This window comes from Canis aureus, chromosome 21 (genome assembly GCF_053574225.1).
Source record: "Canis aureus isolate CA01 chromosome 21, VMU_Caureus_v.1.0, whole genome shotgun sequence".
NCBI classification, from domain to species: Eukaryota; Metazoa; Chordata; class Mammalia; order Carnivora; family Canidae; genus Canis; species Canis aureus.
In genome coordinates, this window is record NC_135631.1 from 13761938 (window position 1) to 13789092 (window position 27155).

Genomic DNA, 27155 nt, shown 5'->3' on the forward strand with positions numbered 1-27155 from the left:
GGTGCGGGGGGAGAGGGCAGCGTGTTCACAGGCCCCGTGCTGGCCACCGCCATGTACTGGCGAGCAGAGTGCTGCTTCTGTCCCTTCAGTCTCTGCTGATAATGCAAAAGAGCCCTCCCAGCAAGGGCCCCTGGGTCAGCCTTCCCCGGGAACACATGAGAGGCTGGGGGCAAGCCAGCCCCAGGGGCAGGGACCTGGGAGCACCATCCGTGCACACATGACATGTCATGATGGAAATAGAAGAAGACTAGATGGGTAGCTGCAAAAAATGCAGGTGCCTGCTTCCCTATGGGAGAGTGCAACAAAGTAGGCCTGGACCCCGGCTCTAGGAACCTCTTGGAAATGCATGCTCCAGGGGCTTCTGCCGCCTGTTAGGCTCGGGAACTGTTCGTTCAGCAGATGGTTATGACCACATCTGTGCCTCATGCCGGGCTGAGGGCTGATGCCACAGCTGTGAATAGAGCCTCGGGGGCCCTGCTGTCATGGCCTGTGCATTGCCAAAGTCCCTCTGATGGTGTCCCTGTGAGGTCAGCGTAGGGGGGACTTGGATTTTTAGCTCCATTTCAGAAATGGGGAAGCCAAGGGCCAGAGGACTTGTTTGACCAGGTTGAGGTTACACAGCCTGGAAGCTATAGCTTCCCTGGGATCCCACCGACCCCCAAGCAGCCTCTGCCCTCTGGGCCTGTTTCTCTATTAAACCGAGAGCTTGGACATAGCCTCTAGCGGGCACTTCCAACTCTGGATGCTGCAAGTTTGCCAAAGTCCCCAAATCTCTGCCGCTTTTCTGAGTGTCAGTGGGTAACAAGAGACTCCCACTTAGAGAGCACCTGCCATGTGTATTGTCATTTAATTTGCACAAGGTCCCTGTCAGATACAATCACCCCCAGTTTACAGATGGGGAAACTGAGTCCCAGAAGTAACCTTCCCAGGGTCACCAGCTGGTAGTTTGGGGAGCCTGTCAGGCTCCCAAGCCCTGTCTCCTAAGCATGAAGCAGTGGTGGTCCCACAGTCATCCAGCGGGCGTGACATATTTCCTGCTGAGCACCCAGCTTGTGCTGGGCCTGAGGGGTGGGAGTGGTCCGGGAAGGGCAGCAGGCCGAGTCCAACCTTCTGGAGGCTTGCAGGCTGGTTGGAAAAACACAGCACGCAGTAAGCTGGGCGGGGCAGAGGCTGGCCAGGGGCTCTGATGGGTCAGCCCCCAAACCCTGTGTCTCCATTTTATAGCTGGGGCCCGCCGCCTGAAGCAGCTGCTCAGCTTTGCCCTGGGGGGACTTTTGGGCAACGTGTTTCTCCACCTGCTGCCCGAGGCGTGGGCCTACACATGCAGTGCCAGCCCTGGTGAGTGAGGCCACAGTCAGGGGGCAGGAGAGCAGAGGGAGCCAGTGCCCAGGCCAACCTTGCACCGCCAGAATGACTGGGAGAGGGCTTCTGGGCATCTGGCAGAGAACTTGTCCTGGCCCCAGCAACCTGGCCCCCTGTGGGAGTCCCCCCAGCCAGTCCTGTTTCCCCTATCACTGCCCCTGACTAGGTCCCATTTCAAATGGCCCTCTTCTGTGGCCCTGGCTTGGCCTGGCCTGTCAGTGCTGCCCCCTGCAGGTGGTGAGGGGCAGAGCCTGCAGCAGCAACAACAGCTGGGACTGTGGGTCATTGCTGGCTTCCTGACCTTTCTGGCCTTGGAGAAGATGTTCCTGGACAGCAAGGAGAAGGAGGGGGCCAGCCAGGTGAGCCCCACACCCCGGGGCCTGGATGGGTCAGCCTCTGTTTGGTGGTGGCCAGGGCCTTGAGGCCCAGCTTCGGAGTTGAGCCGTGAAAGAGGGGCTCTGGGAGGCTGGGCAACTGGGAAGATCTGGGGAGTGTCGACATTGGCCCCTGCTGTGGCTTGTCCTCATAGGCTGTTAGTGACAGCAGTGGGGAAGGTCGAGGGCCAGCTGATTCTGGGGGCACCTAGCTGATCGAGCAGCAGAGAAGTCTAGCTAGACAAAAGGCCTGTTCCCTGTCTGTTTCTAATCTCTCGCTCCCCTCCTGTCTACCCTGGCCGAATGGGGGAACATCTAATGTCCCCTCTCCCTCCTTCTCCTGGCCCTAGGCCCCCAGCAAAGATCCCGCTGCTGCCGCCGCACTCAGTGGAGGCCACTCTCTGGCCCAGCCGGCTGCAGAGCCCGGCGTGAGTGCCGTGGTCCGGACCATCAAAGTGAGTGGCCCCCTCAGGGCCCCCTCCTGCCACAGCGGCTCCCTCCCAAGTGGCAGGCCCGACTGAGCCCTGCCCCCTGGGTCAGTCTGGCTTCCTCTCCCCTCACGCAGGTCAGTGGCTATCTCAACCTGCTGGCCAACACCATAGATAACTTCACTCATGGGCTGGCTGTCGCTGCCAGCTTCCTTGTGAGCAAGAAGGTGAGTAGGGGGGGCAGGGACAGGTGGGACCCAAGCATTTCTGGTGGGAGTGATGGTGCCTGTGTTGACCAGTTGGCTCTGCCTCCCAAATACACCTCCAGCCTGTGTACTTCCTACTCCCTCAATCACCAACGCCCTCACCGTAGCCCTGAGGGCTCCTACAATGGGGCCTCCTTTGCTCTGAGCCACTGGGCTGTTGTAACTGCGAACATTCCTTGCTGGGATTACGTACCTCTGCCAGACTGCTAGGCTTGGGCCCTGGCTGCTTCTAGATGCTACTCATTGACTTCTTCCCTCTGGCCTCTGACATTAGGGATCTGCCTCCTCTTGAACTGGCTGAGCTCTTTTCCTCCTCATGGCCTCCATCTCACACTGCTCTGCCTGCCTGGAATGTTCTTCCTCCCACTCTTTGCAATCCTGGCTCCTTATTCTTTAGGCCTCAGCTGACATGCACTTCCTCAAAGAGGCCTCTGCTGACCCCTCGTCTAAATTAGACCCCTGTCACTCGTGCTCTTGCCACCTGGCCCACCTTTTCCCCCCGCAGCACCTGGCACTGTGTAGTCATGTGGCTCTTTGCGTGTTCATTCAGTCCTTGCCTCCCCACTCCAGACTGTTAGCTGTGAAGGCAGGTTCCTTGTCTGCTGTATTCACAGTAGCCTGATGGTGTCCAGTCAGAGCACCTAGCCGAATAAATATTTGTAGAATGAGTGGACAAGTGGGTGACTGGCCCTTGGCCCAGAACCCCACACACTCCCTTCCCTGCAGATCGGGCTCCTGACCACCATGGCCATCCTTCTGCATGAGATCCCCCATGAGGTGTGTGCCAGGGGTTTTCCATGTTGGCAGCGTGGGTGTGGGGCTTCGGGAGGGGTGTGGGGTGGGAAGCCCAGCAGTGGTGGCCCTCGGGGCTAGGCTCTGGAGGCCTGGAGCTGCTCAGCCCACCAGGCTGCAGCCACCATCTCAGCCATGCTCCAGCCTCCTGGGGGGAGTGGGGTCCCAGCCTAGGGGATGAGGGCTAGGGGGCCCAGCAGCAGGGCTGGTGCAGGGGGCTCGGTGTGCAGGTCCATACCTGACCCTTTGGGGCCCAGAGTGATCATCTGGACCTCCCCTCAGGTGGGCGACTTTGCCATCCTGCTCCGGGCCGGCTTTGACCGATGGAGCGCAGCCAAGTTGCAGCTCTCAACAGCACTGGGGGGCCTGCTGGGCGCCTGCTTCGCCATCTGTACGCAGTCCCCCAAGGGAGTAGGTACGGGCGTGGTGGGTGGTGGCGGCAGGTGGCCGCCAGTGGAGGAGGGGCCCCAGCCAGAGGGCACAGGTGGGCCCACCCCAGTATCCAGGCCAGGATCTGCCCGAAGCCTACCCTGGGGGAGTGGGTGCGATGCACATGGCTCCCCTGGGCTCCCCCGGGCTGCCACCCAGTCGGGAATTCTCCTCCTGCTGCTGCAGAAGAGACTGTGGCCTGGATCCTGCCCTTCACCTCTGGCGGCTTTCTCTATATCGCCCTGGTGAACGTGCTGCCTGACCTCTTGGAGGAAGATGACCCATGGTGAGTGACCCTCACCGTCACTCACAGTGGGGGGGCCTGGGGCGCTCAAGAGGGCAGGGTTTTGGGCACTGCCCCATCCTCAGCACCCCCTGAACCCGGCCCCTCTCCCCACAGGCGCTCCCTGCAGCAGGTGCTGCTGCTCTGCACAGGCATTGTGGTGATGGTGCTGTTCTCGCTCTTCGTGGAGTGACCGTCCCCGAGGCCCCCCCACAGCAATAAGAGACTCAGATTCACTCTGTGACTGTGAGGCAGAGGGCGAGTGCCTGAGAGCACACCTCTGACCAGATGAGAGGATGGCATGTGTGTGTCCGTGTGTGTGTGTGCACATACAGGTGTACGTGTGACCAGAGCTGTGTGTGAGACCGACACTGTGATCATGTGCTGGGCCCAGGGCCCGATGCCCGCGTCTGCCCCCAGCCACACTGTGGTTTTCTCGCCTTGCCACCCTGTGATCCTGCATTTCTTCCGTGAACAGAGGAACAGAAGCATCCCAAGTGGAGGCCTCTCCCGATCCAGACCATAGTGGGAGGGAGAACAGCCTGAGGAGCCCAGGGCCCCAGGGAGCCCGAGCTGTCTCCCCCTGAGGCCCAGGGGGGGGTGTCCCTGGCCTCTCCTCAGGCATGGAGCCCCGGGCAGCCTAGGACTCAGGCCAGGGAGCCTTCTCTGCTGTGTCCATTACCTGGCCCAACCTTTGCCAGTTCTAAGGCCAAAGAAAGGAGAGGCGGGTGCTCGCGTAGCCCCTGGCCCCGCTCAGCACTGACAGCCCTACCCTGCCAGGGGTGGAGCTGGGAGAGGCCTTCCAAGACCTTTTCCTCGTGGCGGCCGGCCCTGGGCCAGCGCCTGCTCCCCTGGTGAATGCACCCTGGCAGCACCCGCAGCTTTTGCCACCTCCAGCTGCCAAACAGCAGCCTGCAGGGCAGTGAGCAGCCTTGAGCCAGAGAGACCTCCTGGTCCAGGTCAGGGATGCTCGGGCCAGGACCCCAGGTCCAGGAGAGGTACCCTGGGGGCAGGAAGAGTGGGCCGGGGCTGCCCCTCCCTGCCAAGGCCCCTTTTCCTGTCCCGCTGCGCTGAGGGTAAGTTGGGGGTGGTGAGGGCCCTGCCTTGTCAGCACTCAGGAATGTGCTCTGGGAGAATGCTGAAGCCATAATCCCCAGCTATTTCCCTTGGCTGACGCCCAGGTACTCAGCTGGCCCACGCCACAGCCAGGCTCAGCCCTGCTGCTCAACCGTGGACGTTCTGAGAAGCAGCCATCAAGAGGGTCTGAATGGGTTTACAGCAGTTTTGCTGTGGTTCCGTTTCTATCTGTAAATACCTATTCTATAGATGAGATACAAATAAATGTTATATACAAACGGGCTGCCTCTCTCGTGCACACGAGTGCAGGGTCAGGCAGGGCTTTCCTGGGCGCCCCTTGCTCCAGCCAGGCTGCTGGCTGCGAGGCACCCCCCCACCCTCCACTCAGCTAGCCACCCTGCCCATCTTGTCACCCCCACCGCCCTCCAGCTCTTTCTCTGAACGCTTAGCCTTGCAGTGCTTCTTAGAACAGGGCATAGCCTTTCGTGCCCGACCAGGCTTGTCGCTAGCTTAGTGGTCCACTACTACAAGGCTGGCACTATGCCATCACAGCCGTCACCCCCAAGGTGGCTGTCCTTACTTCACAGACTTAAGAGCTAGGGGCTTTTCCCCAGCCTGTCCCCAGAGTAAACGAAGGAAGGGAGGGCCATTCACAAAGTCATCTCCAGCAGTGCTTCAATGAAATTAAAAAGCTGATGGGAGCCTTACTCCACATATCCTGGCTTCCTCAGAGCGTAAAGGCAGCATCAGGCACCGGGGGGTGCTGCTTCCCCACACTGGTAGCCCAAGAAAGGGAGAAGTTGAGTTCCCTGTGCTCTCCAAGCCAACCAGACAGCTTTCAGTAGCCCCCTGGCTGAGAACTGCCTTATCTGTGCCATCCTGGCGTCAGCCCGGGGCGCTCAGAAGCCATCAGCTGCATTCACAGCTGGGACTGCCTGGCTCTGACCCAGCAGCTTGTCGGCAAAAAGGGAGCCAAGGCAGGGACACGGCTGGTCACCCACCCCCGCTCCCTCGGGGCACTGTTAAGCACCCTACCTGTTAAGCCCGTGCAGGGAGGAAAGTGCACGTGCAATCACAGTACTTGGCCTGCCCAGGGAGGCAGTGGGGCCCCATTTATAAATGAGGAAGCTTGTGGGGCATGGGGGGGGTGGGGGGCTGTGGGTTCACTGTGGTACCAAGAGGTGAATGCCCTGACTGGTCAGGAGAGGGAACAGAGAATGCAGAAGCAATGGCAGCCAGTCTGTCCCTGGCCGAGTCTGTCCCCAGGGAGACAAACTGGAAGCCATCAGAGGCTGTGCTGGGAATGCCTGGGGCAGGGGGTAGAAGTCCATGGATCGCCAAGGGGATCCCCACCGCAAACACTAGCACACTCTGGAAGGTGGCCTGGAGGCGATGGGACTCCAGGGTTAGGAAGCTAGCAATGGAGCCAAGCCCTCCAGATGGGCTGGCTCGGTCGGGAGCTCACCATGGGCATATCCACGCCCACTTGGGGGAGAGGACAAGAAAAGAGGTGTGGAGGGTCTTTTGCTAGAGGGCAGGTAGAGCTGACAGGAGTTTTGAGGGGCTCTTCCCCCAAAAGGCATCCCGGGGCCCAGCAAAGCTGCCACTGAAAGCACAGTAGAAAGCAGACGTGCTTTACTGTCCTGGGTTTAAATCCCAGCTATGTCCTAAGAGCAATCCTGGCCCAGCTGCTTACACACATCTATGAAATGGGACTGACCTGCTGGGGGCCACTGAGACAACCAGATCAAATTATGCATGAGAGCTGTTCAGCATGGGGCCCAGAGCAAGCCCTCAGTGAAGCCACTAGGCCAGCTACGGTGTGCGGGGGCTGGAAGGTAGGCAAGCAGAAAACCAATGAGATCCGCAAGGAAATGGACAGGACATGGGGCCTGACGGGGAGGGGGGGCTGACAGCGGAACGGGGCAGGGGAGAACACTTGTGACCAAAGGTCAGGCCTAGAAGGGCCCTCAGTGTTCTTGCTCAAGGTTCAGTTCTCAGCAAGAAGAAATGAGCCAAGAGGAGCGCCACGGTGGCTCAATTGGTGAAATGTCTGCCTTTGACTGAGGTCATGATCCCAGGGTCCTAGGACTGAGCCCCACATTGGGCTCCCTGCTCAGTGGGGAGCCTGCTTCTCCCTCTCCGTCTGCAGATTCCCCTGCTTGTTCTCGCTGTCTCAAATAAATAAAATAGTTCTTTAAAAAAAAAAAAAAAAAAAAGAGCCAAGAAAGTTAATGACACAGGGAGGAAGAGGCAGCTCAGGGGCCAAGAAACAGGAGGTTGTCCAAGACCTAGAGCCTGGCTTTCCAGGGAAGCAAGGACAAGGGCACCAAAATGTGAGAGGCGAGAGGCTGACTTCTATTCCAGCCCTTGGTCCTGGAGCTGTAGGGCCCCAAGCTCCGAAGCCAACAGGTGGGGCGGGGAGTGGGAAAGGGGTTGGAAAGGACACGGACATGGTGGGGGGAGGCCGGAAGACCCCAGGCAGCAGCTGTAATCCATACCCATCCTTCCCTGGGGCCTCACCTGACAACTGCTTTGAGGCCCATGGCGGTCTAGGGTTTCCAGGCAGCGGCATCTGGGGAGGACGGGTATGCTCTTCCACCCAGGCCCCAGGGAACGTGCAACAGACAGGTGGCAGGGACCTGAAACCATCTTTTATTTTGAATTTTAACCAGCACCAGACCAGGGAGCAGGTGTGGCGAGCAACCTCCTAGGCGTAGTACTGCAGGTTGGCTTTCTTCTTGGCCTGCACCTCTAGGATGCCTTCCATGTAGTCCTCATGCGTGAGCTCCGTGGCACCCCTGCGCAGCGCGATCATGCCCTGCACCCAGGACAGACAGGCTCTAGGGTGCCTTCCTGCACCCGTGACCCAGCTCTCAAGTGCCTCAGCCTTCTGAGCCTCCCTCACCCAGCAGTCTCCTACAGTCACAAGTCCCATCCTGTTCAGGGAAGGGGGGCAAGAAAGCATGAAGCAATCCCCTCTCCACGTGCTCCCACTCACCGCCTCCACACACACGGCCTTGCACTGGGCCCCATTGAAGTCATCCGTACAGCGGGCCAGCTCCTCATAGTTCACATCAGGACTGGGTGGGAGGAGAAGGAGTAGAGACCGAGACCCCAGGACTCAGTTATTGATGGCTAGAGGGAAGAGAGGGAGATGTCCTCCCACACCCCCCATCAAGCAGCAAGGTCCCCTCGCCCCATGACAATGGCAATCCCTTCCCTGCTGTGCCTTGTTCTCTTCTCAGTACGAGACAGAGGACAAAGGGCAGGGAGGTCAAAGCAGAGACCAGGTTATTCCTGTGTCTCTTGAGCTCTAGCCTTCTAGAAATCTGCACCAAAGATCCCAGGGACTGATTCAGCCTGGGGTGAAGGGGCAAGACGATGGCAGTCTTTCCCTTTTTTGAGTAGTGTAAGCCTTGCATCAGCACAGCGCTGCCCTGCACTTCACTTGACAGTGCCATGGCCCCACATGGTCAGTGACATTATCTCCAAGCACCAGACAAGAAAATTCAGGCTTAGATGGGAAATACCACCTACTAGAGGTCACACAGATCTGAACCCAAGTCCATTTGGCCCCTAGCTGATTCTTCAGAGCCCAGTGGCCCCTAGCTGATTCTTCAGGGCCATGCTGGGTTGTGCTCAGCTGCCAAGACGGGAAGTCAAGGAAACTGAGGACCTCCGCCTATGCAACTTCGGACCATGAGGGAGGAAGGGCAGGGTGATTCTAAGGAGTAGAGCACCCAGAACCAGGGCCCAGACTCCAGTAAGGTTCTATCTCAGGCTTCTGGGGAGATATGGAGGCTGGCATGTAGAACACGTGATCAGGGAAGGGAGACAGGGTGGCAGAGACCTGGGGACACTCAGGACCAAGACAACAAAGATGGCTCTTTGGGGCTCAGCGCCTTGCTCATGTCCTCGCTCACCTGACATTCATCTTGCGGGAGTGGATCTGCATGATTCTGGCCCGGGCCTCCTCGTTGGGCATTGGGAATTCAATCTTCCGGTCCAGACGGCCTGAGCGGAGCAGTGCAGGGTCGAGGATGTCCACCCTGTTGGTGGCTGCAATGACCTGAGCAAGGGCAGAGGCAGCAATGTGAACTGAGGAAGCCGGGGCTCCCAGAGAGCAGGCAGACGGAGGCAGCCCAGGGTCCAGATCAAACAGCAAGACAACCTTAACCCTAATTCTAGCTGCACTAAGCTGGGTGACCGAGGAGGTCCCTGGCCCCATTTCCTTTATCTGTGATGACAATACTCACCTTTACTTGAGTGTTGGGTTGGAACCCATCCAGCTGGTTCAGAAGCTCCAACATTGTCCTCTGCACCTCCCGATCTCCGGCCTTCTCACTGTCAAAGCTGGGACACACAGGAGGCCCGAGACACTGGTGAGGCCACAGCTTGGGAAGAGCCTTCCCCTTCTCCACCCCCTGGAAGCCTAATCCAACTGTCCAGGGAAGGAAAAGGTCTCACTCAGCGTGGGGCCCCCAGCCCAGGACTGGCACCGAACAGGTGTCAGAGACTGGAGAGGCTCCTGGGATCAGCCAGGCTGAGGATACACCAGTGAGCAAAACCAGCCACTGCCTGGGCTATCCCCCAATGAATGTGCCCCTGCCACTGCTGCCCTAAAGCTTAGAAATAGGGGATCCAGACTTGGGAGCGTAAGGGGGAGCCCAGGCAGGTATCCCTGAGGAAGTATTCCTTAGGCTGAGAACAAACAGGCTAGCAACCAACCAATAAAGAATGGGAGGGCAGCCCCAGTGGCTCAGCGGTTTAGCGCCGCCTGCAGCCCGGGGTGTGATCCTGGAGACCCGGGATCAAGTCCCACATCAGGCTTGTTGCATGGAGCCTGCTTCTCCCTCTGCCTGTGTCTCTGCCTCTCTCTCTCTGTGTCTAAATAAATAAATAAATAAATAAATAAATAAATAAATAAATAAATAAATAAATAATAAATCTTAAAAAAATAATAATAAAAAAAAAAACTAAAAATTAAAAAAAAAAAAAAAAAAAGAACGGGAAAAGTACATTCCAGAAAGGGAACAGGTGCAAAATCTCTCCCACCAGGGCTGGATGGACTTGGATTATGGAGCGGGTCTAAACAGATTTTTTTTTAATTTTTATTTATTTATTTATGATAGTCACAGAGAGAGAGAGAGAGAGGGGCAGAGACACAGGCAGAGGGAGAAGCAGGCTCCATGCACCGGGAGCCCGATGTGGGATTCGATCCCGGGTCTCCAGGATCACGCCCTAGGCCAAAGGCAGGCGCTAAACCGCTGCGCCACCCAGGGATCCCCATGGAGCGGGTCTATAAACCGAAAGGATATTTGGGCCCTGGGTGGCTCAGTCAGTTAAGAGTCTGACTCTTGGTTTCGGCTCAAGTTATGATCCCGGGGTCATGAGACTGAGCCCGAGTCGGGCTCCACACTCGGCAGGGAGTCTGTTGGAGATTCTCCTTCTTCCTCTGTCACCACCCCAGGCACACACACTCTCTCAAATATCTTTAAAAAAATAAATAGGGGGGATCCCTGGGTGGCGCAGTGGTTTGGCGCCTGCCTTTGGCCCAGGGCGCGATCCTGGAGACCCGGGATCGAATCCCACGTCGGGCTCCCGGTGCATGGAGCCTGCTTCTCCCTCTGTCTGTGTCTCTGCCTCTCTCTCTCTCTCTCTCTGTAAGACTATCATAAATACATAAAAATTTAAAAAATTAAATAAATAAATAAATAAATAGGGGCAGCCCCAGTGGCGCAGTGGTTTAATGCCGCCTGAGGCCTGGGGTGTGATCCTGGTAGACCCCGGATCAAGTCCCACATCAGGCTCCCTGCATAGAGCCTGCTTCTTCCTCTGCCTATGTCTCTGCCTCTCTCCCCTCTGTGTCTTTCATGAATAAATAAAATCTTTAAAAAATAAAAAAAAAATAATAAATAAATAAATAAACCAACCAACCAACCAACCAACCAAAGGGATGCTGTGAAGACATGGGGGCCGGGGCAGGTCCAGGATGCAGTGGAGCGGATCAGGGACAGCCAGAGGGGACCATGCAAGCCATGCTCAGCCCAGCATTTATCCCAAGGAGCAATGGGGAGCCCATGAAAAATTCTGAGTAGGATGTCTGTCTGAGGGAGTGTGGGTGCATGGGAGTGAAGCGAGCATGTATGAAAGGAACATGCTGGCAACCATGAGAATGGATAGTCAAGGGAAAAGAAGCAGGGGAGCTAGTCAGAACAGAATTCAGGAAGTAAAACCAGAAGAGTAGAGCTATCACCATTCCAGGGGAAGCAGGGGACAGGGTGGGAAACAGAATTTAGAACAATCTCCTTGGTGGCACTCAGCACCCCCTTACCGCTTAGTGCCAATGGCATCCAGCTCATCAATGAAGATAATGGATGGCGCTTTCTCCTTGGCCAGGGCAAAGGCATCCCGGACCAGCTTGGCACCATCCCCAATGAACATCTGCACCAGCTGGGGGCCAGCCAGCTTCAGGAAGGTAGCCTGTTAGGGGGACATGGCAATGAGAGTCAGGCCAAAGACACCAAGGGAACTTCCTCTCAGCCCATTTGGTAGAGCTTTAGCTTCTGCTGCTTTCTTCCTCATTTTCTCCCAAAGCACTCACCTTGGTTTGTGCAGCGCAAGCCCGGGCCAGCAGCGTCTTCCCTGTACCTGGGGGGCCATACATCAACACCCCTTTTGGAGGCTGGATCCCCAAGTTCTCGAACTTCTCCTTGTGGTTCATTGGCAAGACAATAGCCTCCACCAGCTGCCAGGAAGAAGTCCTGGGTGAGGAGAGTGACGCCCCAAGGGCTCCTACAGCCCAACACTTAATGACCTCAACCCTAATAACCCATAACCCTCCTACTCCAATTCAGAGACACTGACTCTCCTTCCCCTGCATCAAAAGGACCCAGGATGCTCACTCCCACCAAGGCTGGTTATGGCTGCTCCAGGGACACCAGAATATAGTAGAAAGGTACCAGGGGAAGAACCAGGAACCTGAGTTCCAGCCACCGCTCTGGCCCTAACCTTCTGTGACCCTCAACAAGTCATTTAAGCTCTCTGGATTTCAGCCTCCTAAACTGTTACACAGCAGCCTCCTTATGTCCCTAGGATGCTATGCTAAGAGGCACATTGGCAGTAAGTGTTCTGGTCAATGAAGCAAAAAAACCACAAATGGCCGGCAAGGCTGCTACTGGCTGCTACTGGCCAGTGCTTCTCACCTCCTGAATCTGCTTATCCAGGCCCCCGATGTCACTATATTGTTCCGTGGGCCTCTCATCCACCTCCATGGCCTTCACCCGTGAGTCATACTCTGTGGGCAGGGTCTCCAGGATCAGATAGGAGTCTTTGTTCACACCCTGGGGACAGAGCACGAAGCCTTCAGATTTGTCCCAGCTCAAGACCTAACTGGCTGGGTGGCAGGTGTCGGTACAGTGAAAGGAAAATACAGGACTAGGAAAAATGAGAACCAAAGAGCAAGCAGACAAACTCAGACTCTCCAGGATGCTCTGCCAAGATGCAGGGCCAACAGTGACCTGGGCCTGGGGCAGAGGCTCAGTAGTCCATGGGAGAAACCTCATTGGAAAAGCCCTCCCTGGGCTGAGGGACACCGCTCACCACCAAATCTCCTGGCTTTAGCTTTTCAGCATCCACCAACCCAATCACAGGCAAGAAGTATGTCTGTAGGAAAAATTCCAGGTTCAATCTCAGTTACTGTCTTCAATAAAGCTCCCTGGTCCTGTCCCACATCCATCCCTCACCCTCCTCAGTTCTATCCTAGAGCTATCCTCACCTGTCGTGTAGAGGTTTTGATCACTGCACATTTACCCTTCCTCTGAGAATCCAGGTCAATATTGGCACCATCCTCTTCTTGGTCATTGGGATCAACATCTAAAAGCTGGGGGGGAAAAAGCTCAGGTCAAGAGGTCCTGCTCAGCCCCCTCCACTCCCCAGAGTCCAGTGCTTCCCAGGCCAAGACAATCCACCTCACTCCTCAAGACTATCCCAGGCCCACGGCATTGATAAGATCCATTTAGGTGTTGCTTCTCCGCAGAGAGCTCTCTACCTCCAAGTAAGGAGGAAATGTGTGGCTTCTTAGGCCTCTTCAGGGTATCTACGAGTGTGTATAGTGCCCTAGAAATGCATACTAGGGAGGGGGCAGAGCTCTAAATGCAATTGGGCCTCAAAACTTTCACCCACTCTTTCTCCAATGGCCCTACTGTAGGCTGCCTCCAAGCCCGGCTGACCCTTTCTCTTCCCCTCCACATACACACACACCTCGATGACGTTGGAGACAAGATACGGCAAGGTCTTGTTCACTTTGATTTTCTCACTGTTCTCTTTGATCTTGTCTTTCATGGCCTGAAGTTCATGGGTAACTCGCAACACTTCACTCTTCATGATCTGGGATGAGGGCAAGTGGAAGCAAATGTTCAGCCTTGGCTCACCTTATCCTAGGGAGGGCCCTGTAACTGGTGAGGCCCAGAGGGACCAGGGGGACCTTCCTGCATCCGCTGACTCCGTCTGGAAACCTCCTGAAGCAGTTGCAGCAGAGGGAAAAGAGCAGGGCTCTGAATGAAGCAAATATAGGTTTTAGCTCCTGCTTCTCATTAAGGGCTCGGTACTTCAGCAAAGTAAAAAACCTGTTTCCTCAGCTGTAAAATGCGGGCTCCCTAAAAGAAAGATTCTCAAGAGAAATTATTTAAAGACCTCGCTGGAAAAGGGAGCCTGATGAATCCTCTCAGACCTGCCTTCCCACCACTCGGTCTCTCACAGGTAAGGCTTAGTTTTTTCTTTTTTCCTTTTTTTTTTTCTTTCCTTTTTTTTTTTTTTTTTTTTAATAATCCGCGGGCCCTATGTCTTCCTGGAAAGGCCGTGAGAAGAACGTAAAAGCCGCTGGGATCTCCAGGGCGGCCCTGTGGGGGCTTCGCTGCCGGCCACCGGGGCTGTGAGCCCACCTTGATCTCACTGTCCAGCAGCCGTGTGCGCTGGATAATCTCTTCTGTGGACATCTTGAGCACCTCCTCCCCGATTCCATCTTGCTGTTAAAAAAAAATTTTTTTTTAACTCAGGGCAAGGATTCCGCCGCCTCCGAACCCCACTAACAGCCTCAGCTTCCCTGCCCATAAAACCGAATTGAAGGAGTCGAGCGCCTTGCCCACATCCCAAGCGGCCCCGACCCCGAGACCAGGCCAGAACTCGACCCCCCAACCTCTTCGAGGCCTCCCACCAAGGGCGTCTTCCCACTGGCCCCGGCTCCGGGATCCCCAATTCCCCCAGCGCGCACCTCAGCCTCATCCCACACGGTCGCCATCTTCTCCTGCCGAGTCACTGGATCCTCGCGTTTTGGCAGCAGATTCACGTCCTGAAGGAGAAGACTGAAGATCGAAACGGACAGAAGCTTCGGCCCGGAGATTAATACTATCTTTCTGAAGGCCTGCTCCTGAGTAGTGACGGACCTCTCTCTCCAATTCCTCACTTAACCGAATTAGTTCCGGCCGCCACTGCCGTAACGAATCTGCTTCTCCTATTCAAATGACAAAGCCCGGGACACAGGGCCCGCCCCCGGCTCCTCCACCGCTCCTGAAGCGTTACCGCCCTCGTCCTGTTTAAGCCGGAGCGACAGGTGGATGCGCTATTGGTCGCTGCGCGCGATGGGCGGAGCCTGGGTGTGAAGCCGGAAGGGGCGGGAGAAGCGATGGGAGCCTCGAGAGCCTTTGGGAAATGTAGTCTTAAGCTGGCCGGTGATTGAAAGGGCGCTTTGGAAGCGGGGGCTCGACCACAGGATCTGGCGCAGCTAGGAATTAGGATTCTCGAGATGGCTCTGCCTCCCAAACCATAGGCAACAGACGCCAGGCGTGTGCGGAGGGCCAAAAAAAGGGCATGCCCAGGGCTACCAGAGAGAATCATTAACCAATTTTAAAGAGAAATCGCTGCTGCTGCTGCTAACTTTTGAGCAGCGCCACAGAACTGCCCACGTGGGATGAGCTCCATTGACAACAGCCTCTCCAATTAAAAACATTATGACCAACATCTGTACTCGTTTCTTGTCATCTCAGGAAGTAGGGCAGATCTCTGGATCATGAGACCCATTTTTGTTGTATCTGCGTCCCTTGCTCCAGAGGATCCTCTGCATATCACTGTGAGGTGAGACCCAGGGCACCCCTAAAATGAACTTCATGTCAGCCACCAAGCATTTCTTTTAAGCCGAGCCTTCACAAATAATCTGCAAACTTGGTGAGAACCTGCCTCGTGGTTTTCTTGAAGCCGCTGAAGGCAGAGATTTCTTTAAGTAACAGCATTTGCAGCTGCTCAGGTTGGCAAACCAGCTCTGCGAGTAACAGCATTTCTTCCCTCCTCTCAACAGCCCTGCCCAGTGGACAGATTGGATCATCATTCGCAATTTTTTTCATTTATTATTCATTCATTCATTCATTCATTCATTCATTCGTTTATTATTTATAAAGATTTTATTTATTTATTCATGAGACACAGGCAGAGACACAGAGGGAGAAGCAGGCTCCCCGTAGGGAGCCTAATGCAGGACTCAATCTCGAGACCCGGATCACACCCTGAGCCAAAAGCAGATGCTCAACTGCTGAGCCACCCAGGCATCCCTATTTATTTATTTTTAAGTAAGCTCTATGCCCAATGTGGGGCTCGAACTCAAGACACCAAGATCAAGAGTTGCACGCTCCACTGACTGAGCCAGTCAAGCACTCCTATCATTCTCCATGTTAGATAAGGGCATGGACGATCAGAAAAGTTAAGTGACTTTGTCCAGGGTTGTTCAGTGAGTCAGTTGTCAGCACAAGAGCTGCTGATTCCAAATTCACACTTGTCAGAGTTGCCTGACAAGAGTCAAGAAGACCAATTGGGGAAGAAGCTGTCCTGTGCTGGCCACAGCACACCCGCAAAAAGAGTCAGAATTGCTGGGGTCAGGTACAAACAGTTTATTTTTCTATAAAGAGCAAAGTACGAAGAGGCAGGGAAGTCAGCTGAGCCTGGAGGAGCAACAGCGGGCAGGCCCTGGGCCCTGGCTGAGTTTGGAGGAGGTCCTGGCGGCTACCCCAAGAGTAAACAGGATCCAAGGTATGGCTAGTCAGGTGCCCTGGGCATGATGAAGGGGCAGGGGGAGGGGAAGCAGGAGCCCAGGACTGCTGATGGGACTCACACAAAGCCAGGCTTCATGGATGAGCGGCGGCAGTTGGGGCAGCTCCGCGTCCCGTTGTTCTGCAGGCACCTTTCGAGGCAAAGGAAAGGTTTATTTACTGAACCCATGCTTTCATCCTGGGCCTGGGCTCTCTCCCTACCCCTCCCCTCTACAGGATCTGGGAAGGCGTCAAGGGAGAAGGTAGGGCCTGGTGGCCCTGCTTGCCCCTGGTACTCTGTTCTGGGGCTTCTAAGAGGTCAGGAGGTCAGCATGGAGAATGGTATCTGTCCCAGCCCTGAGGCAGGTCTAGCCCTGGGTGTCTGAATCCCATGGCCTTTGAGGGGCCTCTCTCAATTCTCTTTGGAAGAATAGTGATGGCCACCTCACAGGGCTGCTGGGAGGATTCAAGGAGTTATTTATTACAGGGGAAGCTCTTAGAACGAAGGGAGCGCTACGCTCAACATTACTACTGTGGTTAGGCCAGCTGGGGCCCTAGCGTACCCCACAGAGACCCTGGCCGCCCCCTGCCCACAAGCCAGGAGCCCTCACCTGAGGTGGAAGATGTGCGAGCAGGGCAGGGCCTGCAGCCGGCTGTTCCTCTCACCTATGGACTCGCCACACAGCCCGCAGTAGAGCTCAGTCTCCTCCACACACTCATGGAAGCGCACGACATGGGCACGCAGCTCCCGCTGCAGCCCCTTGCTGCGGTAGATGCTCTCACTCAGGCAGTGCAGCTTGAGCTGGCTTAGCTGGGGCCAGCGGGGAGCAGAGAGCGGGCATAGGGGACAAGACCAAGTCAGTCCCAGTGAGCCTCCCTCCTTGCCCAGCCCGAGAAGTGGCCCCCGAAGGACCATTGAGCCATCAGTACACACAGGGTCTGGTCCTGGCGGTGTTCTTGGCTGGCTGATGGGCCTAGGAGAAACGTCCTGCCCTCTGGGCCTTGGTTTCCCCTCATGCAGAATGAAAGGATGGGTGAGGTAAGCAGTCTTCACCCCTAGAACTACCTAGGAACCCCATGTTTTTGAAGAATTTTATTGACCAGATCTGCTGCACTGATTCCATAAGAATGAATTTGCTCTTCTGTTTTTGTTAATTGAATACACATAACAAACAGCTCATTGGCATCTGTGACCAACCTGAGATACTTGGGTAAAACCGAGCAGCTATCATCTATCCAAAAACAAAGATATTTGGCATTTTAGGGGCACCTGGGTGGCTCAGTCTGTTGGGCATCTGCCTTCGGCTTAGGTCATGATCTCGGGGTCCTGGGATCAAGCCCTGCATCGGGCTCTGCTCAGTGAGGAGCCTACTTCTCCCTCTCCCTCTGCCCTTCCTCCTGGCTTGTGCTCTTTCTCACTCTCTCTCTTTCAAGTAAATAAATAAAAATATTTTTTAAAATTTGGCATTTTAGTTGTGCTGTGCACTGGATCCCAGATATATTTATATTTCCTAGAAGACCTCAAGTAACACTGAGCTTATTTTCAAAATTTAAAGGTTTGGATACTAAACCTAAAATTGAGAGCCACATACATTATGGGAGGAATGCGGGCTTTAGAGTTAAGACAGACCAGGTACAAAGTGTGAGACCTGGAGCAACCACTGAGCCTCACTTGCCTTAACTCTAAAAATGGGGCTTGCGCTCACCTCGCAGGGAGACGGTGAGGACTGGGACCAATACCTAGAAGCACCTGAGTGTACCCAGCTCTTAGTGACTGGACCCACTGTTAGGAGTTCTAATGACTATCAAGAAGCTCTGAGGAATTCTGACGTCCTCTGAGCTACGGATTTCTTGCCCTGCCCTCCAAAGTGCTTTGTGGGTGGAAGAGAAACAGCCAGGGTCTGGGAATGGGTGGTGGCAGCCCCTGGAGATCTAGAAGAGCTCAGGGCATGTGCAGGCTCAGGGTAGCCCTTCCCACACACCCAAGATCCCACCTTGGCCTCTTGACTCCAGACCCAGAAGACAGAATCAGGTCTGACCTTGTTCCCCACTTCCTCCGCCAGGTCCTGGGCTTTCTCGATGACATCCAGAGCCTAGAAGGCAAGCATAGGCCAGGGCTACGGGCAGAGTTCTCTGGCAGAGGCCTTGACTCACAGGAAGGGAAGGGGAAGGGAAGGGGCAGGGAGGGGCGGGCTTGAGGAGGGCAGCATGGCTGGGCAGCTGCCCTGCCTGAGAAGGTAGCAAAAGGAGGCTGGAGCCCAGTCACAGAGCCACACAGTGTGGGCAAGTTACCTGCTGCTTCAGTTTACTCAGATACAGAATGGGAAGACTATTCCTGTCTCATTGGGTGTTGTGAAATCAGGAAAGCAGTTAACGCATCCTGAGTTCAAACCCAGCTCTGGCTCTTTAGTAGTTGTGGGTCTGGGCACATCGTGAGTCTTTTCTGAGTCTGGAAAATAACTTGGAATGTACTCACCTTATGGGATTCAGGTGAAGCTGATGTTAGACAAAATGTCTGGAAGAGTCCTGCCCAGGACCAGCCAGCCCCACAGACTTTTGGCTGACCTACTGGCTGCAAATAGGAGCAGTGGGGAGAGCCGGGGGGGTGGGGTATGGGAAAGGGCCCGACCTCACCTTGTCCAGTGCTTTCCTGGCTATCCAGCATTTGGCCACTCCCAGCAGCACCTGCACCTGCCCCAGGCGGTTTCCAATCTCAGTCATGATGCTCATGGCAGAGTCGTACCTGGGGAAGGCTGTCTGCACAGCCAGGTGGGAGGGTGCAATCAGACTGGGTCAGGCCTGCAACCCCTCCCTCTGTACCCCAGTGGCCTCACCTCCAGGTCCCCACGGCTCCGGTGGATGTCAGCAAAGCACAGCAGGCAGAGTGCCTGGAGTGGCCGGTCCCCGTGCTGCAGTGCAATCTTCATAGATTCCTGTGAAGGGAAGCTGGTTGCTCCAGCCTGCCCATCTGCCCCCACCCACCCACCAGGGTGTCATTCCAGTGGGCCCCTCTGACGGGGCAGCCCAGGGATCACCCTATCCAATATACCTAGCATGGCATCGGAGCCCTGCACACGAAACCAGTGAGGTCTCACAACGCCCAGAGAAGTGGACACAGGTTCAGAGAGCAGAAGTGACTTGATCAAGGTCACCTGGCTCGTAAGTGGCAATGCTAGGATTTGAGCCCAAGTCAGTAGAACTCCAGAGACTGGCTCTCTTCCTATTTAAAGCGACCCACAGAGGATGTGTGTGGGGGGAGGCAGAAGGAAGCCCTCTCCCCTGAGAATGGACTGGAAAGGAGCAGAGGGGTGGGCAGAACAAACACATCCTTCGGGGGCTCATGGAGAAGGGGGCTACGGGCAAATCTTGGGACCCTAAGTGGCCTGATGTGGAAGGAGGACCCCTTAGCCCATACCACCACCCTCTACCTGCCCGCCTTCCCTCCTGCCCCACCTCACAACACTCCATGGCACTGCCCAGGTGGCCCAGCAGGCGGTACGCCACAGCCATGTGGTACTGGCTCATGGCCCGGTACTTGAGGCTCCAGCCTTTGCCGTAGTCGCTAACGAGCTCTGCGGCCTTGCAGGGGAAGAACAGGGCTTTCTCGTAGTCCTGCGGGGGACACAGGGAGGAGGTGGGACAAGAAGGGGCACTGTGAATGTCAGGATGCCCAAGTCAGGGGTTCCAGGGCCTGGCATCTCCATCAACCCATAGTGGGTACCCATAGGCCCTGCCAGTGTTCACTCATTCATTCATGTATCCAAGGAAAAGGGATCCAGGCAGAGGGAACAGCCACTGAAAAGGTGTGGGCTCCACAGACATAGGAATTTTCATCCAGTTTGCTGATGTAGCCCAAGAGCCTAGCACAGTTCTTAGCACTTTGTAGATGCACAATGAATATTTGTTGAATGAAGGAATGAATGAGAAGGCAAGAAAATATAGTTGGCTTCTCACTCCCAGTTGGGCCCCTTATCTTCAGAGACACACAGAAGGGGGTACCAGCACCCCCAGTAGTGTCTGCCCCCTAGTACCCAGCAGCAGGTGCTTCCCAAAGGCTCAGTGACTGATTGTCAGCCCCAAAGAACATCGGAACAGACTCACTGGGGCAATGAAATCATTCCTTCATCCCTTCGTTCTCCTCACACCTCCAAATACTCTTTCTACCTGCTGGATCTCAGCTGATGACCTTGCTTCATCACTACACAGGGAAAACAGAAGAAAGTCAGAAAAGGACTCTGTTCTCCACCAAATCCACGAGATGGATCACTCTTCCTCCTTCCTGCCACCATGGAGGACTCCCTGCTCCAACAGGTGTGAGCCCCTCCATGGGGGCTCTGGACACATCCCCCATCTCCTTGGGCTCAATCATTCCCATCATCCTACAAACATATTCTGGCATTTCTTACCTCATTAAAAAATAAAAAAAGAGGGCAGCCCTGGTGGCGCAGCAGTTTGGCACCGCCTGCAGCCTGGGGTGTGATCCTGGAGACCCGGGATTGAGTCCCACATCGGGCTCCCTGCATGGAGCCTGCTTCTCCCTCTACCTGTGTCTCTGCCTCTCTCTCTCTGTGTCTATGAATAAATAAATAAAATCTTTAAAAAAAAATAAAAAGAAAAAAAGAAATCTCAGGAAGTCTGCTTCTCCCTCTCCCTCTGCCTGCCATTCCCCCTGCTTGTGCGTGCTCTCTCTCTCTGTCAAATAAATAAATATATAAAACCTTTAAAAAAAAAATCAAAATCAAACAATCTTCTTCGGACCTCATGTCTCCTTCAGCTAAGCCCCATTGCTCCATTCTTTCTCTTAGAAAATCTATTTGATCTTCTACTTAATATCTTATAGGCATCTCCAAGTTAATATGACCAAAAGAGAACTCCCAATAACGCCAATAAAAATCTGATCTTCACAAATTTTGTTACATAGTTAAAAAAATTTATTTACTTAAGTAATCTTTATGCCCTACATGGGGCTGGACCTCACGACCCCGAGACCAAGAGTCACATGTTCCACCAACTAAGCCAGCCCAGTGCCCCTTGCCAATGTATGTTTTTTTTTTTAAGATTTATTTATTTATTCATGAGACACACACACACGCACACACACACACACACACACAGAGGCAGAGACACAGGCAGAGGGAGAAGCAGGCTCCATGCAGAGAGCCCAATGTGGGACTCGATCCTGGATCCCAGAATCACAACCTGAGCCGAAGGCAGGCGCCCAACCGCTGAGCCACCCAGGTGTCCCCCAATGTATGTTTTTAATTTGAAGCCATGTAAATGTTCTAAATATTCAAAATATTTTAATTTAATTTTTTAAAAACCCCAAAGATAGAGGCGCCTGAGTGCCTCAGCTGGTTAAGCCTCTGCCTTTGGCTTAGGTCATGATCCCAGTCTCCTGGGATCGAGCCCCACTTTGGCTCCCTGCTTAGTGGATAGTCTGCTTCTCTCTTTTTTTACTCTTTCTCTCTCTCTCTCTCCCTCTGCCCCTCCCCACTGCTTGTTCTCTCTCTCTCAAATTAAAAAAAAATCTTAAGGGATCCCTGGGTGGCGCAGCAGCTTGGCGCCTGCCTTTGGCCCAGGGCGCGATCCTGGAAACCCGGATGGAATCCCACGTCGGGCTCCTGGTGCATGGAGCCTGCTTCTCCCTCCGCCTGTGTCTCTGCCTCTCTCTCTCTCTCTGTGTGTGTGACTATCATAAATAAATAAAAAAATTTAAAAAAAGAAAAGAAGAACCACTATAAAAAATTTTAAAAATATTTAAAAATCTTAAAAAAAAACCCTAAAGATAGAAAATGGAAATAAATAGCCCTAACTGTATATCATCATATTAACATAATTATAAGTTTAATTATAGTTATTATATAACACAATATAATATTAAAATATAATGCTATAAGATATTATTACATCATGTATTATGTTGCATTATCCTAATATGACCACACAGAAAAAAAAGTATTTTGTGTATTTTTTAGGATAAAATAAATATATAATTATGTTGCTAAAAGCCAACATTTTCAGTCTAGGAGAAAAGAGAATCAAGATTAAAATAAATTAAGGAAAATCCTGAAACATTAGATTTGAATTGCAAATATCAGCATAAACTTCAGTTGTCTTGGCAACTAAAAAGATCTAGAAGCCATGACAACCCAGTAGCAATGAGCACCTTGAGAACCCACATTTGGTCTTTAATACAACTTCCCACCAGAAAAGCCCAAAAAAATGGCTGATTTCAGGTCCAGGGTGGGGACTATACAAAATGAGCCTGGGATAGTTTATTGTTCCAGAAAATAAGAACACTTTCAATGTTTAAAGAAAGTCTCGTCAAAAGGACACAGGATTAAAAAAAAAAAAGGGATCCCTGGGTGGCGCAGCGGTTTGGCGCCTGCCTTTGGCCCAGGGCATGATCCTGGAAACCCGGGATGGAGTCCCACGTCGGGCTCCCGGTGCATGGAGCCTGCTTCTCCCTCTACCTGTGTCTCTGCCTCTCTCTCTGTGATGACTATCATAAATTAAAAAAAATTAAAAATTAAAAAATTTTTAAAAAAAGGACACAGGAGTTATACCGAAGGAATACCATTAGCTAAAGTCAAGATAATTTGAGCATCAGAAAAACAACATTACAATTAACTGAAGAGTACTAGGGGCACTGGGGTGGCTCAGCAATTGTCTGCTTTTGGCTCAGGTTGTGATCCCCAGGGTCCTGGGATCGAGTCCCGCATCAGGCTCCCCTCAAGGAGCCTGCTTCTGCCTATGTCTCTGCCTTTCCCTCTGTGTCTCTCATGAATAAATAAATAAAATCTTAAAACAAAAAACCAAAACTGAAGAATACTGAATATTTTAAAAATCCAGGATTTCATAACGATACTCAAAAAGAAGAAAGTAAAACAAGTAAGTATGATCATTGAAGGCGGGTATTTTTTTTAAAGATTTATTTATTTATGATAGACACAGAGAGAGACAGAGGCAGAGAGAGAAGCAGGCTCCATGCAGGGAGCCCAATGCGGGACTCAATCCCGGGACTCCAGGATCGCACCCTAGGCCAAAGGCAGGCAGCAAACCGCTGAGCCACCCAGGGATCCCCGAAGGTGGGTATAACTTCAACTCCTCATCATCAAAGTGATAATTAAAGGAAGCGAGGAATGCCTGGATGCCTCAGCCAGTTAAGCATCTACCTTCGGCTCAGATTATGATCCCAGGGTCCTAGGATCAAGCCCCACACTGGGCTTCCTGCTTAGGGGAGAGCCTGCTTCTCCTTCTGCCCCCTCCCTCGCTCATCCTCATGCTCTTTCTCTCTCAAATAAAGTAAAATCTTAAAAAAAAAAAAAAAAAAGGAAAGGAAGAAATATTTATGCCATTTATGCAGGAACTGCATTTCAGAGGAGCTAACTAGCCCATTTGATGGAGGACAGTTCTTCCTTACAGAAAAATCCAGCCAACAACTGTAGAAGAATGGTAGGACTTGGAAATCGCCATTCCCTTCAGTTGAAATAGAAGAACTGATGCAGGCAAGAAACATCACTGGACACTAAATCTGCCCAGTGGAAACTGTGGCCACAGAACTGAACATTCACAGGAAGCCAGAAGTCACCTCCCTCCAAGTTCACCTCCTGGTCACAAAAGGACAAACACAAACCCTAAAACCAAGGGATCAGGTCATTGTCCCCATATGGGATGTGATGCAACATGAAGCTCCCAGCAGCGCTGACACAGTCTTCTTACCAAAACAGTGTGACCTGAGTCTTCCCTGGTCACTGAGTTCCCGTTCACAGGGAGCAGAGGGGAGGAAAAAAACCCCATAAAACCCCAGTCACATGACTCCTTGCAGAAACAAGGGGACAATGAGATGAAGTACGTTCTAGGGCAATCCATCCCCTTGTTGGATAAATCATGGAAAATAAAGGGGAGGAGAGAAATCTCCTACTGAAAGAGACTTAAGAGACATAATGCCCAATGCACGTGTGCCTCTTGTTTGTGTTCCAATTTCTAGAAGCAGAGGGTAGAGGCGTGTCTTCAGGATAAGCAGAGATATTTAAGAGATAACTGTGATTACATAAGAAAGTATCCTTATATAAGAAATATCTTTTTTTTTCTTTCAGAGATGCATACTGAACTACTTCGGGGGGTAAAGTATCATGATGTCTATCTATAATTTCATGTCATAACACTTCAGTTAAAAACCCACTCAGTGAACATATATGGGTAATATTAATAATTGTTCAATATAAATGGTGGGGATAAGGAGATTCATTATATTATTCTTTTTTCCTGTATGGTTAATTGTCTTCATAATAAAATAATATTTGGGGACGCCTGGGTGACTCAGCAGTTAAGCGTCTGCCTTCGGCTCAGGGCGTGATCCTGGAGTCCCAGGATCAAGTCCCGCTCTGGGCTCCCTGCATGGAGCCTGCTTCTCCCTTTGACTGTGTCTCTGCCTCTCTCTCTGTGTCTCTCATGAATAAATAAATAAAATCTTAAAAAAATCTTAAAACACTTCATCCCTCTCCCATTTTTTGAATCTCACTGAGTGGGTTTTTCCTACGTCTGGTTGCTGAAAACAAAATCCTCGGTGGCATCCTGGATGACTCTCATTTGCTCACACCTCACCTTTGATTCATCAGCATTTGCACACCTATCTACCCCCAGATTTATTAAGCATCTGCTGTGTGACAGGCATCAACATCCCCCGTGGGCCGAGGGCAGCCTGGATGCCTAGGGTCCTGGCCAAACAAACACTGGACCAGAAACAAGCCCGTGGTCTCTGGCTCCTCTGTCCATTCCCCATCTGCCTTCTCACCACCTCCCACCTCCTTGTCCCACACCTGTGACAGCCTTGCTGGCCTCCGTCATCCCTAGAATAGGCCAGCTATGCCCCACTCCCCCCACCCAGGGCAGAGTTTTGCTTTTGCTGTTGTCTCTGTTTCAGGCTTTTACCAGTTTTCTGCATGGCTCACCCTCTCATCTGCTTCCAACCATCAGACTGATAACACCTCTCCGAGGCCTTCCAGTCATTCTATTTGAAGTTGTAACACCCCATCCTCGGCACTTCCCACCCCCTTTCCCACTTTCTCCTAAGCACTTTCTAGAGTGCTGTGTGATTGAGTTACTGATTATATTTGACTTTTTCTAGAATGCAAGCTTTACATGGCCAGGGGCTTTGCTGTTGTTTTCACTGCTTGCATCCCAAGCCAACAGAGCAGCACGGCATAGAGTAAACAGTCAATAAATATTTGATGAATAAATCCTTAACAACTGTGCTGGACAGTGGGCCCTGTTCTCCCTCATTGTATAGATGTGCCTACCAAGGCTCCGAGATGAGAGGTGCCATGTCCAAGACTACACAGCAAACACATGGCAGTATAGGTTCATGGCCAGTCCTCACAAGGAGCCTCCTGTTCCCCCAGAAGGCAGACAGACCAAGGTTTGAATGCTGGCTCTGCCCTTCCCGGTAAGTCTGCACCTTCCTGGGTGAGTCTTCCCTTTCAGACTCTCCCCTCTCAGACTCTCCTATGTGGGAGGACTGAGTACGGTCCTGAATGGGGAGTGTGGCTCACAGGAGGGTGTCAGGGGACCCGAGCCCTCCCCCGCCCACCCCCTGGGCCCGAGGCCCACCTTGACCTGGGCATAGAAGCTGCCCAGGCTGCAGCAGACGCGGCACTCGAGCATGGCGTCGTCATTGTTGTGGGCGTAGCGCAGGGCCTTCTCGAAGCTCTCCAGCGCCTTCTGGAAGAGGCTGAGGCCCAGGAAGGCATTGCCCATGCTCAGGCTGACCTGGCCTCCGAGCTGGGCGCCCGCCCTGGTGCCGGGCAGGCCGACGCAAGTCTTGCAGTAGGAGATGGTCTTGTGGAACTCACACAGCTTCTCGTTGCTGCGTGCCAGGTTCAGGTAGCTCTCCAGAAGGAAGTCGGCATCCTCCAGCTCCCGAGCCGTGTCGATCTGCACCACAGCGAACTGCCCGGGGGCAAGGGCAGGAGCGGTCAGCCTGGGCTCCAGGCCTCAGACCCGGGCCTCCTCCCTGCCTCGCAGCCAAGGCCTCGGACCCAGAGCTTCCGGCCAAGGCCTCAGATGAGCTCTCTGTTCCCCAGCCACAGGCCAGGAGCATCAGCCCTGGAGCCAGACACAGACCCTTCAGCTTTCGCCCCCGGCCTTCCTGGGCCACCCACCCACCCACCCACCTACCCGCAGCCTCAAACCTGGAGCCCAAACAGGAAGGCTGGAAGCTAGCTTCCCAGACGGGGCCTGGCCATTGCCGAGCCCTGAAGCCCAGAAGCTCCATCTCCGTGTCACACAGAAGTTCAAGGCCCAAGGGCCTACGACGGGTCTGGGAGCCCCCTGCGGGGCTGGGCTGCTAGCCAGGGGGACGCAGGGGAGCGTGAGGAGCCAGGAGGGTGGGCAGCCCGGGCCCACCTTCAGCATCTCCTTGTAGCGGCCCATCTCCGAGTGCGCCGTCACCAGGCAGCCCAGCACGCGGAAGCGCCCCACGAGGTCGGCGCTCTTCTCCAGCACCTTCATCCACACGTGCAGCGCCTTCTCGGTCTGGTTGGACTGGTACAGCTGGAGCCCCTTCTCGATCTGCTGCTTCGTCTGGTCCTGCCCCATCCTCGCAGAGCCCTGCACCGCACGAGGAGGGAGAGACCCCGGGCGCTCCGGCCTTCTAGGTGTTCATGGCGCGGACCGCAGTGCCAGCCGCCCACGGAGCCCCAGGGAGGACAGCGGCGCCAGGCAGGGGCCCAGGAGGGGCCTAGATGGAGAGCGGGCGCCACCCTGGGAACAAGGCTTGTCCGGCCCCAGTCCGCAGCTGTCCCTGCCAGTTGGGGCCACGTGGCCGCTGAGGAATGTCAGCCACAGTGTCACGTGGGCCTCTGCTGCACCCCCCCACCCAGGCTGGGAGGTGGCTTCCCCGGGATGCAGGCACCCTGCTCCCTGCTCCCGCACAACCTTGGGTGTCTCCTCGGGGCCTCTGACACTGGCCCCTGCCTCCCTGGCCCTGCAGGCCCTCCCCGTGGCCTGGCCGAGGAGCTGCCTCCAGGGACAGGCTGAGGGCCTGGAGGAAGCAGGAATGAAGT

The 27155-nt window shown here is 53.9% G+C and overlaps 3 protein-coding genes and 2 long non-coding RNA genes across 16 annotated transcripts in view; 2 read left to right on the forward strand and 3 right to left on the reverse strand.

Annotated features, from left to right (window-relative positions):
* Positions 1-5289, forward strand: part of SLC39A13 (solute carrier family 39 member 13) — a 15520-nt gene extending 10231 nt beyond the window's left edge. For 4 of the 10 annotated variants that reach the window (XM_077863235.1, XM_077863233.1, XM_077863232.1 and 1 more), the window contains exons 3-10: positions 1225-1338; positions 1529-1721; positions 2087-2191; positions 2302-2391; positions 3157-3207; positions 3505-3637; positions 3838-3937; positions 4052-5289. In XM_077863235.1, the coding sequence (XP_077719361.1) occupies positions 1225-1338; positions 1529-1721; positions 2087-2191; positions 2302-2391; positions 3157-3207; positions 3505-3637; positions 3838-3937; positions 4052-4127 (862 nt within the window). In that variant the 3' untranslated portion in view covers positions 4128-5289. The remainder of the gene's footprint in view (positions 1-1224; positions 1339-1528; positions 1722-2086; positions 2192-2301; positions 2392-3156; positions 3208-3504; positions 3638-3837; positions 3938-4051) is intronic. The other 6 variants (XM_077863238.1, XM_077863237.1, XM_077863239.1 and 3 more) reach the window with 4 other exon arrangements.
* LOC144292604 (uncharacterized) lies at positions 817-5366 on the reverse strand. Its single transcript, XR_013359984.1, has 2 exons — positions 2939-5366; positions 817-1125 (listed from the first exon to the last, which is right to left on the reverse strand). It is a non-coding gene; the product is annotated as an uncharacterized LOC144292604 (long non-coding RNA).
* Positions 5367-7643: 2277 nt separating this feature from the next.
* Positions 7644-14545, reverse strand: PSMC3 (proteasome 26S subunit, ATPase 3). 2 transcript variants are annotated; one of them, XM_077863228.1, is made up of 12 exons: positions 14286-14545; positions 13957-14040; positions 13277-13402; positions 12792-12896; positions 12617-12679; positions 12220-12357; positions 11619-11762; positions 11349-11497; positions 9271-9367; positions 8938-9083; positions 8013-8094; positions 7644-7832 (listed from the first exon to the last, which is right to left on the reverse strand). In XM_077863228.1, the coding sequence occupies exons 1-12, from the start codon at positions 14310-14312 to the stop codon at positions 7722-7724; spliced, it is 1272 nt and encodes a 423-aa protein (XP_077719354.1). In that variant the 5' UTR covers positions 14313-14545; the 3' UTR covers positions 7644-7721. The 2 variants fall into 2 exon arrangements, with proteins under 2 accessions (XP_077719354.1, XP_077719355.1); XM_077863229.1 differs by having other exon boundaries at positions 13957-14036; positions 14286-14309.
* LOC144292605 (uncharacterized) lies at positions 12715-15333 on the forward strand. The gene is made up of 2 exons (XR_013359985.1): positions 12715-13774; positions 14071-15333. It is a non-coding gene; the product is annotated as an uncharacterized LOC144292605 (long non-coding RNA).
* RAPSN (receptor associated protein of the synapse) lies at positions 14312-27116 on the reverse strand. Of its 2 annotated transcripts, XM_077863230.1 has the most exons (9): positions 26497-27116; positions 25702-26040; positions 19543-19701; positions 18924-19022; positions 18724-18846; positions 18129-18182; positions 16701-16900; positions 16173-16241; positions 14312-14363 (listed from the first exon to the last, which is right to left on the reverse strand). In XM_077863230.1, the coding sequence occupies exons 1-9, from the start codon at positions 26686-26688 to the stop codon at positions 14357-14359; spliced, it is 1242 nt and encodes a 413-aa protein (XP_077719356.1). In that variant the 5' UTR covers positions 26689-27116; the 3' UTR covers positions 14312-14356. The 2 variants fall into 2 exon arrangements, with proteins under 2 accessions (XP_077719356.1, XP_077719357.1); XM_077863231.1 differs by lacking the exon at positions 14312-14363 and having other exon boundaries at positions 15937-16241.
* Positions 27117-27155: the final 39 nt, after the last annotated feature.